Source organism: Schistocerca nitens, chromosome 4, assembly GCF_023898315.1.
Source record: "Schistocerca nitens isolate TAMUIC-IGC-003100 chromosome 4, iqSchNite1.1, whole genome shotgun sequence".
NCBI classification, from domain to species: domain Eukaryota; kingdom Metazoa; phylum Arthropoda; class Insecta; order Orthoptera; family Acrididae; genus Schistocerca; species Schistocerca nitens.
The window spans coordinates 537,352,076-537,368,832 of record NC_064617.1 but is presented as its reverse complement, the minus strand read 5'-3'; the positions used below and the strand labels follow the sequence as shown (position 1 = coordinate 537,368,832).

General features: G+C 41.7%; 1 protein-coding gene across 2 annotated transcripts in view; it reads right to left on the bottom strand.

Annotated features, from left to right (window-relative positions):
• Positions 1-1,773: 1,773 nt before the first annotated feature.
• Positions 1,774-16,757, bottom strand: part of LOC126251308 (ABC transporter G family member 23) — a 341,716-nt gene continuing 326,732 nt past the window's right edge. For both annotated transcript variants that reach the window (XM_049951635.1, XM_049951634.1), the window contains 2 exons: positions 5,037-5,123; positions 1,774-2,723 (listed from right to left, as the gene is read on the bottom strand). In XM_049951635.1, coding sequence (XP_049807592.1) covers positions 2,509-2,723; positions 5,037-5,123 — 302 coding nt within the window. In that variant the 3' untranslated portion in view covers positions 1,774-2,508. The remainder of the gene's footprint in view (positions 2,724-5,036; positions 5,124-16,757) is intronic.

Below are 16,757 nucleotides of genomic sequence, written 5' to 3'. Positions count from 1 at the left end.
ATACTTGTTTTCTCAACAGCTTTCAAATGCCTTTAAGAAGGTATACTGTTCTATTTAGAAATACAATTCTTGCTTCATTATCTCAGTTAATACAAGTGTTTGAAGTACTTAAAATGCAACAAAATTACTCTCCCATCTGTGTACAGTCATATGGCAAAAACATAATTTTGATATTTTGAATGATTCATGAACTGAAAATGGTGTAAGTTCGAGGTGATTCACTCCATTTATATGAACCCCAAAATGTACATTTCTGCTGTCATGGAAATACTGATTGTTCAGAAGAAGCTGCCCAAGAAGACAGGTATGGTGGGAGAGGAGATGACTGTGGTATCTGAGAGATGTGTGAGACAGGGAGAGGGAAGACACATGTTGATAAGAGAATGAGTGAGAGGCAGGTCACTCTCACTAGTAGCAGGAAAACAAGTTATTATTATGTTAACAGTCAGAAAAGCGAGGGGCTGGAGTAAGAGATGGTGGATGGCAGGTGGTGGTGGTGGTGGTGGTGGTGGTGGTGGTGGTGGTAATGGTGGTTAAATATTGTAACAAAGCAAGAATTGTGTGTAAAATTGCAACAGATGGAGAATGAGGGATATGTAGTGGGAAGGGGGTAGTTGTGGATGGAGAATAAGGAGACTTAGACAGATGATGTATGAGAGGGACAGTTCTCGAATGCACAGTTCAAAGGTGATGGTTCTAGGGGAGGGAAGGAGGAGTATCTAAACGGCATTGGTTTTGTAACAGCTGATAATGTGATTTGCAACATGATATCCAACTGGGCAGTTTGGTTTGTGCTTAACTACAGTTTAGCAGTGACCTTTCATATGGGTACATAGTTTGTTAGTTCTGATATTCACAAGGCAACCCCCATGAACCACTGACCTTGCCATGGTGGGGTGGCTTGCTTGCCTCACTGACACAGATAGCCTTATCATAGATATAATCACACCAAAGGAGTATCTGTTGAGAGGCCAGACAAATGTTTGATTCTTAAGAGGGTCAGCAACCTTTTCAGTAGTTGCATGGGAACAGTCTGAATGATTGACTGATAAGGCCTTATAACTTTAGCCAACATGGCCTTCCTGTGCTGGTACTGTGAATGGCTAAAAGCAAGGGAAAACTACAGCTGTTACTTTTTCCTGAGGACTGTAAAGGCCAAATGTTTGCTTGTGTCTGTACATGTGCAGATGGATGTTTGTGTTTGTTTGTGTGTCTATCAACATGCCAGCACTTTCGTTTGGTAAGTCACATCATCTTTGATGGGCCATCCAGAGTGGAAAGTGGACATATGAGAAAAATGTGTAAGTGTAGGAAGAAGTAAAATAAAGAAATCATAAAAAGCAACCTATCAGAATGTTAAATAATTGGTAGATGATAGGAAAGAAATGAAAGGAAGGAGAATTTGCAATCCAGGACTCTGGATTGTGGAAGATGGGAAGTAAAACAATACTGCCTATAATTTCTTATTTAGTAACTTTATTTTTAATATACTATACAATGACAAATGTACAACAACATATCATCTCAAATTGCATGTTTTTGGTTGCTCAGAAACAGAGAAACAAAACTGAATAACCATGAAAATTAATCTTAATTTTATATGTTTTGACAAACAATGCATTATAAAAGCATCAAAAAGTATTAACACATTTATGAACACAAGTTCATTATTGAGAATGTATTCAGCTCCATATTAATTCTCTATCTCTCTCTACCACACACAATCACTCTATCTCAACTACACATGAAAATGTGCAGACAGATGTATGGTGGCACACCCACAACACACACACACACACACACACACACACACACACACACACACACACACACTTGTGTAACTCACTGTTTTGGCAAGACTTACAACAAAGTCAATACAGATATAAATTCAGTTCCCAGAGATGATTAATGAATTTGTTTCATACATAGCCAGTTGATTTATTACCATTATTTTTTTGTGGACGTAAAAATGTCACTCAGATATTGGAAAATCTGCTTGGCAAGAGAAATTCACCCCGATTATATATCTCACTCACAGTCTATGTTTTGTGACAGCATGACGTGGTAGCATGACTACTGGAAAAAGTCATGTAATATAACTTTGTGTCATCTGCAAACAGTAATGTGGCTATTTACAGTCTTAGATAGAGAAGAATAGCATTCTTCCCGGTTAATTACTGTATGCATGTAAATACACACAAAACATACACATAAAACAGTATATATATCACTTATATAATAAGTGTTCAACAAAAACATTCATGTAACAGATCACTTACAGTTTCACCTATTCTTACACCATGGAACAGTGCTACCTAAAGACTCTATCAGAATTCTTTCTGAATGTTCATTCTTTGTTAAGCAACAGTTCCATGGGAAACAGAACAATTCTGCTTCACAGATTTTGTTTGATAGCTTCACCAGATGTGAAATACACAGAAGTGAATGCTGTCTTCTTACAGCAGTTGCCGTAATATTTGTGTATGAGTTTTAATTTCCACTCATACATTATCCTTTCTTGAACTTCAACACTAGTACACTCACAGTCAGGTAGACAATAATCCAAATGAATGTAGAGACGAATCCATAGTAGACAGTTGGCTGATGAAACTCCCATCCCCTGGCAAGAACAGTTCGCAAGGATTCTGTTGACTGAGTCAGTGGCATTATGAAACTTATGTACCTCAGGATCGGATGCATGCCTTCAATTGGCCATATAATACCTGTACAGTAATGCAAGGCAATAAGAATATTACAAAAAGCAATAGTATTGACAATATTATTTCCACATTCCAAAAATCAAACAAGAAAATGATATCAAGACTTAATGTTCACTATTTGCATATGTAAGAATGTGAAGATCTGTAACTATAAACCCATGAACTGGTGTGACCCAGATCTTCTTTCTTCCTTCATCTCAAAATTTTTTCATAATTTTTGCAAGTAGAAGTGTGTCTGTACATTACCACCAGTTAAGGTTTGTGAAAAGAAGTACTTTTTATAGTATCATATTGAAAATTTTGCTCTCATTCCATGCACAACATAAGCGAATGTTTGCTCATTTGTTTTTGTAGGAGCTAATCTCTTTCTCACTCTTTTGCAAATGTGGTATGTGACAGATAGTAACGTAATTTTGAATCCACATTGAAAGCTGATTCTTGAAATTTTTTAAGATTGCTTCCACAACATAACTAAAGCTTTTTATTGAGAATCTTCCAGCTCAGTTACTTAGATCTCAGTCAATCTTGTGAGAGCCCAACTAATTTGTGGACTTTAATGTCGCTTTTCTTCATCTATGAACAAGCAAACTGACACATTAGTTAAAATACTGGACTTGTTTTCAGGAAGTAAAGTCCTCAAATGCGTGTACAGTCATCCTGATGTAGACTTTTTGTCAATTCACATCTCCCTCAAATTGATTCCAAGGAAAGGTTGCAGCCAATTTTCTTCTGTTCCCTTTCCAGCTGAGCTTCTGCTCCATCTCTAAAGACTACAATGTCGATGAGAACCTCCTTTCTTTCTTTTACTTTATATGTGCTTGAGATTCTATGTTAGACATGATATGATTTTCATAGATTTAAACAGATTTCCTATGTATTTTCTCAAATATTATGAGGCTTTGGATCCCCCCCTCCCCGCAAAAGAACAAAAATAAAAATAAAAATTAAAGAAATGCCTTATTTACACCAGTTGCAAAATTCCAACATTTTAAAAATGAAAGGAAGTGTGTCATTTATTTTATTTCACTACTGAAGTTCTTAAATCTTACCTTTTATCAGCATGCTGTTAACACCATACAAGTTCATGACAGTAAGCCTCATTTTAAAAGTAAAAAGCTAGTACTATTGCATTTTTTACTATTATGACAAGTACACATTGATATCTGCTGTCAATCTGAGTAGCTAAAAAATCTTTAATTCTAATTATGATAGCTATCCAGAAAGGAGCATCCATTTCATGTCATAGGGAGAGTAGTGAGGGGAACAGAATGTTTGCTACACTAACTCACACAGGAGGTCAGTGACTTAGGGATCTGATAGAAAGCCACACCGCACCTTGTTCGCCACCTTAACCATGCAAAATGAGCACTACAATAAATTGCTGAAACATTTTTAAAAAAATAGCATCTCCTGATATCTCGACTGTCAGACAACTTTCAATAGATGTCATAGAGTGTTTTGCATGTGATCATGACCATACAATTAATGTATTCCAGTTTCTGTGTTGGTTTGGTCCAAAAACACCTTTCTAAGTATGACGAAAATCAGCAGATCAGTGCTTCTCTGAGTTTTCTTTCCCATTACAATATCAAAGGAAAAGTCTTACAGAACAGAATTGTAATTGGTGATGAGACATACGTTTCCTACGCTAATGAGGAAACAAAACAGTAGACAGTGATTTGAATCTGTAACCAGAGAGATTATGGCTACAGTTTTTTGGAACACTAAAGGAATCCTGTTTGTTTGTTTTCTGAAACATGGAAGGACAATCAATTTTGAAGCCTTCTATGAGACATTAAGCACACTGAGAAGAGCCATCCAAAGCAGGCAATATAGTGTCTTGCATAACAATGTCCAGCCACACACTACACAGCAAACTCAGGATTTTTTGTGGCATTCAAATGGAATATTTTTGAAAATCCATCCTACAGCCTGGACTTCACACCAAGTGATTTCCATCTCTTCATCCACATGAAATATAATTTGACTCTGATGAAGAATTTCGAGGTGTTGACATGGACTGAGTGCAATCTCAGGAGCCAAAGTTATAGGGAGGGAATTTGTCAAATCATTAAGCAGTATAATAAATATTTAAACCTGAATAGTGATTATATAAAGAAGTAATTCAGATGTATACTTTTAAGATTTTCTGGTGAATTTGCTTTAAATATTCCAGTGTTTTATTTATAGACAAATGGAAGTTATTTTCTAGGTTGCCCTACAGTTAAATTTCAGAAAAATTTAAAAGTAGGAGAAACCACTACTCCTTTTATTCCATACATACAAATACCAGTGGTCAGATTAAATTATACTTACCACAGAGCATAACAATTGGTAAAAAGCTCCCCATAGCAAGATATGTAGCAGTCCTTTCTGTTGCACACACACAGGATACAAAGAAACCTGTAAGTGAATAATTCAAAAGAGGTTAGACATCATTGCTATTGTACAAAGATTGTCATGTTAGCAAAAGGTACGTAATGATAACAATGGGGATACAGACATCATAGCTATTGTACAAAGATTGTCATAATAGCAAAAGGTACGTAATGATGACAATGGGGATACAAACTATAAGGATCACAGTTCTTTTGCATATTTAACCTGCAAACATAAATAAAGATGTCATCAACCTAAATATTGATTCAGACATTTCATTGTCTCAAGGCATATCCCACTAGCACTGTTATGCCCCTACTTTCCTTTGACCTGAGAACTGTCTAACTTAGTCACTTAACATGTGGTTAGGCTGCACCTTAATACTGAATACTCACCACTGTACAGTTTGGCAGAGTAGGGCTATATGAAAACTATATGCTCTATTTGTCATTAAAGATTTGAAATGTATAGTTATTTTATTAGATGCCACAATTGTTGGAAATTAGTAGCATCTGATGGACAGGCACATTTACTAGTAGACAGTCTTTTCCTGGGGTGCAAGTGAAGAATTTGCTGTACTCCAAACCTCTTTAACATAGTTCCAACATTCTGCACTTGTCAGATGATTAAGAAGTGGGATAAATATTTAAATCTGAATGGTGACTGTATAAAGAAGTAATTCAAAAGTATAGTTTTAAGAATTTTCAAGTGTTCTACATTTTGAAAATTGTGTTCTACATTGTACATAATTGTATGAACCACGATTTTTCCTAAGTGGAGCAATAACCATTTTACAGAAAATCAGTTATTTTACAGGGGTACACGTTAAACAGGGTAATGTGTTTCATAATGGCAGACACAATCAGACCCTGAACATTTGGTGAGTACATCTCTTTGCTACAAATAAATGTTATTTTAGTTGCCTACTGATTATTGGCTATTACACTGAGAACTGTTATTGTGACTTCTGTTGCATGCAGCATAACAACAGGACCCCGACTATTACCACTGTTCTCTTCCTCACGCATAGCTATAGGCCAAGTTTGTACTGAGCATATTCTACATACGAAGTATACCAGTATGCTTTCTGTGCTCTAGAATATAAGTACAGTTAGAACACTTAAGATTCTAGTTGGTGATCACTTGTCATTGAACCCTGCTATTCTGTTCTGGTCTATATGTCCCAAACCATTATAAATTTTGTTTCTTATTATTTCCAAGATAACTTTCTGAAATTCAGCGACTGTCTGAAAATACATGAGAAATATGTATATAAAAATGTTTTAAAGTATTTTACATAATTTAGTCATAACAGCAACATATGTAATGTTCAGGTCATAATGAACTAACATATAGCGAGGTAACAAAAGTCATGGGGCAGCAATATGGACATATACAAGTGGTGGTAGTATCCCATACACAGGGTATAAAAGGGCAGTACACTGGCAGAGCTCTGTCATTTGTACTCAGATGATTAATGTGAAAAGGTTTCCAATGTGATTATAGCTGCAGACTTTTAATGCAGAATGGTGGTTGGAGCTAGAAGATGGGACATTCCATTCCAGAAATCCTTTGGAATTCAATATTTGGAGATTGATAGTGTCAATAGAATGCTGAGAATCCAAAATTTCAGGCATTACCTCTCACCAATGACAATGCAATAGCTGATGGCCGTCATTTAATGGCAGAGGGTGACAGCGTTTGTGTAGAATTGTCAGTGCTAACATACAAGCATCACTGGGAGAAATAAGCACAGAAATCAATGTGGGACATATGATGAATGAATCTTTTAGGACAGTGTGGTGAAATATGGCATTAATGGGCTATGGCAGCAGACGACTGACACAAGTGCCTTTGCTAACAACAAGTTGTCACCTGCAACAACTCTCCTGGGCTAGTGACCATATTGGTCAGACCCTATATGATTGGAAAACTTTGACCTTGTCAGAGAAGTTCCAATTTCAGTTGGTAAGAACTGATTTCAGGGTTCAAGTGTATCTCAGATCCCACAAAGATATGGACCGAAGTTGTCAAACAAGGCACTTTCAAGCTGGTGGTGACTCCATAATGGGGTGGGCTGTTTTTACAGGGAATGAACTGGGTCCTCTGGTACAACTGAACCAATAATTGAATGGAAATGGTTGTGTTTGACTACTTGGAGACCATTTGAAGCTTTCCATGGACTCTATGTTCCCAAACAATGATGGATTTTTTTTTGGGTGACTGTATGCCATGTCACTGGGCCACAATTGTTCATGACTGGTTTGAAACACATTCTGAACAGTTTGAGTGAATGATTTGGCCATTGACTAAACATTTATGGGACATAATTGACAGGTCGGTTCATCTACATCTACATCTACATCTACATTTATACTCCGCAAGCCACCCAACGGTGTGTGGCGGAGGGCACTTTACGTGCCACTGTCATTACCTCCCTTTCCTGTTCCAGTCGCGTATGGTTCGCGGGAAGAACGACTGTCTGAAAGCCTCCGTGCGCGCTCTAATCTCTCTAATTTTACATTCGTGATCTCCTTGGGAGGTATAGGTAGGGGGAAGCAATATATTCGATACCTCATCCAGAAACGCAACCTCTCGAAACCTGGCGAGCAAGCTACACTGCGATGCAGAGCGCCTCTCTTGCAGAGTCTGCCACTTGAGTTTATTAAACATCTCCGTAACGCTATCACGCTTACCAAATAGCCCTGTGACGAAACACGCTGCTCTTCTTTGGATCTTCTCTATCTCCTCCGTCAACCCGATCTGGTATGGATCCCACACTGATAAACAATACTCAAGTATAGGTCGAACAAGTGTTTTGTAAGCCACCTCCTTTGTTGATGGACTACATTTTCTAAGGACTCTCCCAATGAATCTCAACCTGGTACCCGCCTTACCTACAACTAATTTTATATGATCATTCCACTTCAAATCGTTCCGCATGCATACTCCCAGATATTTTACAGAAGTAACTGCTACCAGTGTTTGTTCCGCTATCATATAATCATACAATAAAGGATCCTTCTTTCTACGTATTCGCAATACATTACATTTGTCTATGTTAAGGGACAGTTGCCACTCCCTGCACCAAGTGCCTATCCGCTGCAGATCTTCCTGCATTTCGCTACAATTTTCTAATGCTGCAACTTCTCTGTATACTACAGCATCATCCGCGAAAAGCCGCATGGAACTTCCGATACTATCTACTAGGTCATTTATATATATTGTGAAAAGCAATGGTCCCATAACACTCCCCTGTGGCACGCCAGAGGTTACTTTAATGTCTGTAGACGTCTCTCCATTGATAACAACATGCTGTGTTCTGTTTGCTAAAAACTCTTCAATCCAGCCACACGGCTGGTCTGATATTCCGTAGGCTCTTACTTTGTTTATCAGGCGACAGTGCGGAACTGTATCAAACGCCTTCCGGAAGTCAAGAAAAATAGCATCTACCTGGGAGCCTGTATCTAATATTTTCTGGGTCTCATGAACAAATAAAGCGAGTTGGGTCTCACACGATCACTGTTTCTGGAATCCATGTTGATTCCTACATAGTAGATTCCGGGTTTCCAAAAACGACATGATACTCAAGCAAAAAACATGTTCTAAAATTCTACAACAGATCGACGTCAGAGATATAGGTCTATAGTTTTGCGCATCTGCTCGACGACCCTTCTTGAAGACTGGGACTACCTGTGCTCTTTTCCAATCATTTGGAACCCTCCGTTCCTCTAGAGACTTGCGGTACATGGCTGTTAGAAGGGGAGCAAGTTCTTTCGCGTACTCTGTGTAGAATCGAATTGGTATCCCGTCAGGTCCAGTGGACTTTCCTCTGTTGAGCGATTCCAGTTGCTTTTCTATTCCTTGGACACTTATTTCGATGCACTTATTTCATGCACAAAATCCTGGGCCAGCAACATTTTCGCAATTGTGGATGGCTATAGGGCCAGTGTGGCTCATTATTTCTGCAGGCGTCTTCCAATGACTTGTTGAGACCATGCCACATCAAGTTGATGCCCTATGCTGCACATGATATTATGAGGTATCCCATGATTTTTGTGACCTCAGTGTAAATATTATAATTATAATGTCAATTTTTTATAGTTTTTTGTTTTACTTTATGATAACAATGATTTTTAACAATCCAAACTACTCTGAACAATCAATAACAATGGGTTGTTTCTTGTTTTTCCCAAGAATCTGTTGAGCAACTCTCAGCTATTTGAAACATCATTGTTTCTGCTCAGTTTGAATTGCAACACCATGACAATTAGATCACTGTCTGATGTTGAGTTGGAAGAATTAGTAAATTCTTCAACAGATGAAGGAATACTTTCTGTGTCTGAACACATGTCAGTAACACATCTGAAAGCAAGTGTTCTGCTGACGGTCCATGGCCTGTAGAAAGTAGTGTGCAGTTTTTCTTTGTATAAATGGGAATATTTAATGGTAGTCATATCCATCAGCATAACATGGCCACCTATCATCTTTAAATGTCTTTGTGGTGAAATAGTAACTATATGTCGCCCTTGACTGACAAAACAAACATCGCTGCCCTGAGCAGTAGAGTGAACAACAATATCTCAGATGGTTTAGTATGTGTTGAACCTCTGTCCAGTGTAGACCATGATGTAATTCTGTCCAGTAAATAAAGTAAGGATCTGTCTACCACACTCTCTGTACCATTATTACATATGCACTCTTGCTGGTACTGCATTTCCTACACTGGTGACTCATCTACTGTACTGCATAGTGATTTAGTACAGATCTGCTGCACCTGTTGGGTACTCAACAATACTGCCATCATTCACCACATCACCTCACTGTGTCAACGATGGCACCAAGGATACTTTACAAACATTGCCACGATGCGATATGAACATTCTATGTCACAATTTACAATGTAACATTCAACCTGGACTAGAGGAACTTCAGTGCAATGATTTAGACAGAAACAATGCTGAGTGGAGTGACAAATGATGAAGCACTGTTTATCCTGCAGCTGCTACCTTGTGTGCTCCTAGTTTTTTCTCTGCTCCAGTTCCCATGCCTACCCACAGACTGCTGAACCTTTCCAGCAACTTTTCAAGTGATATTTTCCAGCCACAATGCAAGTGATATTTTCCAGCCACAATGAAAGTGATATTTTCCAGCCACAATGCTGACTAGACGCTCCTACCAGTGCCTTTCCAATGCATCAACAACCGCCTCTGTCAAATAATCCTGCCATTATCTCATCCACCACAGTATCTGAGCCTCATGTCACAACTATTTCTGCACCATTAGTTCCACTCAAAAGTGATCCCAGTGTACTGAACAGTGACATAATGCTCGTTTTAGCTGCGCCTCCCACACCACATACCATGTTTAACCTAACCACCACCACATACCTTGTGTCTCACACCTCTCAGATGTATTCTGCATACTGTGCTAACATGCTCCACAGGCCTGAACTTTGGCAGCATTCACTACTTCAAGTTCCATCTACGTTGCACCAACCCATGTCTGACATCACATCTGCACCAGACATGCTGTGCTTTTGTCCTCTTGTACACCACTCATAGGGACAGGATGCATCCATTTGACTGACTAAGCATTATACATCCCATCCTACCATGTCAGCTTTTGAGCCACACAATACCACACTTCCATGAGCCTCATCGTACTGTATGTCGCCCAAGGTCTTTGCTCTGGATGACATGATGTCCACACCATTAGCATCACATGCTTCCACGTTGCTGCCAGATAAGCACTTCCAAGAGATGCAGCAACTGCATATTACATGCTCTGTTGCTCCTGCAGTGGCCGCGTTGGTCAACACCATGCTCTGGATAGTCCCGAACGTACAACCCACGGACAGTCTCCACACCACCCAGCCTCGTTTTAAACTACCCCTGTTCTGTACCGACCTTCCAGCAATATGGTTAACTCTATGCAAATGCTTGCTGTCTGTCTATGGGATATTCAATGATGGTGCAGCACCCACTCACAAAAAGTATGAGATGACTAAGGCTTTGCTGCTCCAGCGCCTCTCATTCTCCCTAGAACAGCAACTACATGTAGTAATGTAAGAAGAAACCCTTGGAGACAACCCACCACCGTCACTCTGGCGGTGCCTACAGACACAGATTGATCCTACGCTGATGCCTGACTGCATGCTCTGGACACTGGCTATCAAAACAACCCACACACATCCAGACCATAATGCTGTCACACACAGATAACCATCTCAATGCCAGACTTTGCCTCATGAACTGAATTCATGCCCTGGCACAGAATCGTACTCTCGTCAACAGCAAGGTCATTGCTCCTCTCAGCTATGAGGCAACCAAGGCTAAGCAACAACTGCTGTGCTGGCCCAAGCTGCCTCACATGCTGCTGGCCACCATCACTGCTTCCACTTGCTCAGGCATGACACATTTGAGGCCTGCCAACTCCATCCGATCTGACCTGGACCCCCTCCCACCGCCGCGCTGTGTGACCTTCAAAGTGTTGACAGGCAACAACAATCATTGAACGATACAGAAAATACGCTCACCTCCCTGGCTTTTCAACCCCGGCTTACCCCCCCCCCCCACCACCCCCCTCCTTCCAGTACTGTTTACAAACAGACACCACTTCAGAGAACAATGCCACCTGCCTGTGCCTCTTCGACAGCCAAGTGATTCTGTTGGTTCCATAGCAGATTCAGATGGGAGGCTAGCAACTGCGGAGTGTTTTCTTTACCCAAACGGACACAGCGGTCTACCACAGGTGCACCAGGCCACTCTACAATCACAAGACGCCTTAATCAACTGCAACTGCACAGTTCTGCCACCTCTTGCAGCCCTTCCGACGCTCATGCTTATTTGTGTACGACCATCTGAAGCAAATCTAATTCCTCATTGACATGAGCACTGATGTCAGCACCTTCCCACTAGCTCGAGCACTGACTACTCTCTCTCCATCATCACTCCAATTACATGACACGAATTACATTGTCATCGAGTTTGCCGGCATCACCTCAATCACTTTGGGCTTGGTGGCAGAGAGACATATGCACTGGACCTTTCTCATCAGCAAGATGGTCCTGGGAGCAGACTTCCTTGTCTTTCCCATGATTTGTTATTAGGCCTGACAGTCAGCAGCCAATCATTCGAGTTATCAGTGGAATTCTCCCTGAAAAATCCTGTCCACCTCCCACCTCATCATCACATGGAGATAGACCACTGGACCTCCTCCTAAAGTGCTCAGCGCTCTCCAGTGAGCTTTGCTCTCTGATGTCCAACTATTCTTCACTAGTGCCACAAATGACAGCACAGGATGCAAAAACATGGATCTGTGGCAGCACACTGATGACCCAGCAGCATCAATTCACACTGCCAAGCACAATCTAGCTATCCTGCAATGTTTGCAACAGTCACACCACATGTCTGCCTCTTCAGAGGATGCCAACATACTTCCAAGGCCTAGCTGCAAGGAATCTGAACAAGTTTGTGAAGTACTGTATCCAACTTCAGTGCGTGATTCTGACAGTGTTCCCACTGCTCCGACCAGTTAACTGCTCTGACCAGTTACCCTGCTCTACAACTCAGTGTGTTTCTGGCTACAGATGTGCACCCTACTATCAGGCCACATGCAGTTTGTGCTGTTCACGATGGTACTGTTCATCATATAAACACTGCAATTCGTGAGCCTGTGCAGGATAGAGAGTTCCCTACTCCCACATTGGAGTATCACTGTCCACCACCTCTACAACAACCTCCAAACATCCTCCTCCATGTCCCCTAATAGCTGACAAAACCTGTCTCGTAGACCTACTGCACTTACCCCACCCTCCAAACCTTCCTCCCACCATCTCACAGAATCCAGAACCAAAACAGATCCATAACACAATTATGAACCTTTCCTTCAGATGCCTTACTCCACAGAAACATCAGTGCTTTCCAAAGGTCTCACCTTTTGCCACACTCCCAAATTCAATCATGGAGGGCTTGCTAAAGATCTTCTCTCCTTCTCCTGGTCCCTACAATGGAAACACTTTTTTGCCACCAACCCTACCAATAAGATTCAACCAAAGACCAATATTGAACCCTGTCTAACTCAGTTCACTCCTCCATCCAACCGTGATCCACCCCTACTGTCCCCTATTCACCCCCTGTTAACTTTCCAAAATTTCTTAACCTCGAATCTTGCCTCACCATCATTCCCCAAATCCCTCAATATGCAAACTAACCTTACATCCACAGAAAGAACCACAGTCCATCATCTAAAAACTGATCCCGGCCTTATAATTCTATGCACGGACAAAGACTCCACCACTGTTGTTTTGAACCTCAAGGACTACTTGGTAGAAGGACTCCACCAGCTGACAGATACTGCCACCTACAAACCTTTCCACAGTGACCCCATTCCAGAAATCTAGCAGGATCTCCAGTCGCTACGCAAATCCTTAGGCCCACTTCAGATCCTCTCCTCGGACTTCATCTCTCCACTCACCCCTACCACTCCCCGCACTCCTACCTTCTACATGCTTTCTAAAATCCATACACCTAACCACCTAGGATGTGCCATTGTGGCCGGTTACTGTGCCCACACTGAGAGAATCTCTGCTCTTGTAGACCAACACCTTCAACCTATTACCCGAAACTTACCCCCCTACATAAAAGACACCACCTATTTTCTCCACTGACTCTCCACAGTTCCTGTCCCTTTACCTGAAGCCCATGGCCTTACCGCTATTGGACCCTAACTTTCCCAATGGCTGATGGATTTCAAACCAACAATCTCCTTCCTAGTCACCATGACCAACTATATCCTCACCCAGAATTACTTCTCCTTTGAAGGCATCACCTACAAACAAATCCATGGTACAGCTATGGGTGCTGCATGGCATCATCCTATGCCAACCTATTCATGGGCCATTTAGAGGAATCCTTCCCAAAAACCCAGAATCCTAAACCCCTCATCTGGTTCAGATTCACTGACATCTTTGTGATCTGGATTGATGGTGATGACACCCTATACACATTCCTCCAGAACCTCAACAAATTCTCCCCCATTTGCTTCACCTGGTCCTACTAAAAACCAACAAGCCACCTTCCTAGGTGTTGACCTCTGCCTCAAAAATGGATGCATCAGTACCTCTGTCCATATCAAACCTACTAACCACCAGCAATAACTCCACTTCGACAGCTGCCACCCGTTCCATTCCAAGAAGTCTGTTCCGTACAGTCTAGCCATCCATGGTCATCGCATCTGCAGTGATGAGCTGTCCCTCTTGAAATATCCCACAGGTTTTACTGAAGCCTTCACAGACCATAATTATCCTCCCAACCTTGTATGAAAACAAATCTCCCATGCCTTATCTTTCCAGTCTCCCACCACATCCCAAAGTCCCACCGACCGGCCACAGAGGAGCAATCCCCTCGTAACTCAGTACCAACCAGGACTGAAGCAACTGAATTACACTCTCTGCGGGGGTTTTGAATATCTTTTGTCATGCTCTGAAACGAGAAATGTCCTGCCCACTATCTTTTCCACCCCTCCCACAGTGGTATTCCACCGTCCACTGAACCTACACAATGTACTCATTCATCCTTGCACAACACCTGCTCTCAACCCCATACCTCATGGCTCATATCCTTGAATAGACCTAGATGCAAGACCTGGCCCATACATTCTCCCACCACCACTTATTCCAGTCTGGTCATGAACATCACCTACCCCATTAAAGGCAGGGCTACCTGTGAAACCAGTCATGTGATCTACAAGCTAAGCTGCAACCACTGTGCTGCATTCTACACACATCAAAAAAAGTTTTGCATCACCCTGGTTCCCAGAACTCCTGAAGATAGATGTTGACTGTGGATACTGTATCACAGACACAGTCCCTTTGACTATTCAGAGATGTCACTAAACCCAACCAAAGATGTAAACAACCATGCATGAACAACGCCTATTAGATGGAGGGCGTCCAACAGCTGATCAGTTCCAGTCATTCCACAAGGAAGGAAGTACACAGCTCGTGTTGCCTGTAGTTCAACCATGCCTAGATGGTCAATACCGCGGTTCAATCACGTCCGCATTGTTACTTTGTGCCAGGAAGGGCTCTCAACAAGGGAAGTGTCCAGGCATCTCGGAGTGAAACACAGCAATGTTGTTCGGACATGGAGCAGATACAAAGAGACAGGAACTGTCAATGACATGCCTTGCTCAGGCCGCCCAAGGGCTACTGCTGCAGTGGATGATGGCTACCTACAGATTATGGCTTGGAGGAACCCTGACAGCAACATCACCATGGTGAATAATGCTTTTTGTGCAGCCACAGGACATCCTGTTACTACTCAAACTGTACGCAATAGGCTACATGATGCGCAACTTCACTCCCGACGTTCATGGTGAGGTCCATCTTTGCAACCATGACACCGTGCAGTGCGGTACTGATGGGCCCAAAAACATGCCGAATGGACCACTCAGGATTGACATCACGTTCTCTTCACCAATGAGTGTCACATATGCCTTCAACCAGTCAATTGTCAGAGACATGTTTGGAGGCAACTCAATTAGGCTGAATGCCTTAGACACACTCTCCAGCGAGTGCAGGAAGGTGGAGGTTCCCTGCTGTTTTGGGGTGGCATTATGTGGGGCCAACGTACACCGCTGGTGGTCATGGAAGGTGTTGTAACGGCTGTACGATGCATGAATGCCATCCTCCAACTGATAGTGCAACCATATCGGCAGCATATTGGTGAGGCATTTGTCTTCATGGATGACAATTCGTGCACCCATCATGCACATCTTGTGAATGACTTCCTTCAGGATAAAGACATCGCTTGACTAGAGTGGCCAGTATGTTCTCCAGACATGAACCTTATCAAACATGCCTGGGATAGATTGAAAAGGGCTGTTTATGGATGACGTGACCCACCAACCACTCTGAGGGATCTACACTGATTGCCATTGAGGAGTGCGACAATCTTTACCAACAGTGCCTTGATGAACTTGTGGATAGTATGCCACGATGAATACAGGCGTGCATCAATGCAAGAGGACATCCTACTGGGTATTAGAGGTACTGGTGTGTACAGCAATCTGGACCACAACTTCTGAAGATCTCGCTGTATGATGGTACAACATGAAATGTGTGGTTTTCATGAGCAATAAAAAGGGCGGAAATGATGTTTATGTTGATCTCTATTCCAATTTTCTGTACAGGTTCTGGAACTCTCGCAACTGAGGTGATGCAAAACTTTTTTGATGTGTATATGTGGGCATGACAACCAACAAGCTGTCTGTCCACATGAATGGCCACCGACAAACTGTGGCCAAGAAACTAGTGGGACACCCTGTTGCTGAACACGCTGCCAAACATGACATCCTACCTTTCAATGACTGCTTCACAGCCTGTGCCGTATAGATCCTTCCCACCAACACCAGCTTTTCTGAACTGCACAGGTGGGAACTCTCCTTGCAATAGATCCTACATTCCCATAACCCTCCTGGCCTCAACCTTTGTTAGTCACTGTCCTCACCCATCCAGCGTGGATGTACTTCAGTATCGCAACTGATACATCTAATAAAGGAAATTGAAAAATGCATCCCATTTGTATTCAATATTTTTCTCATGAAGACAGATGTCAAACAAAATTATAGAATTTTTTTGAGTGTCCATTCAAA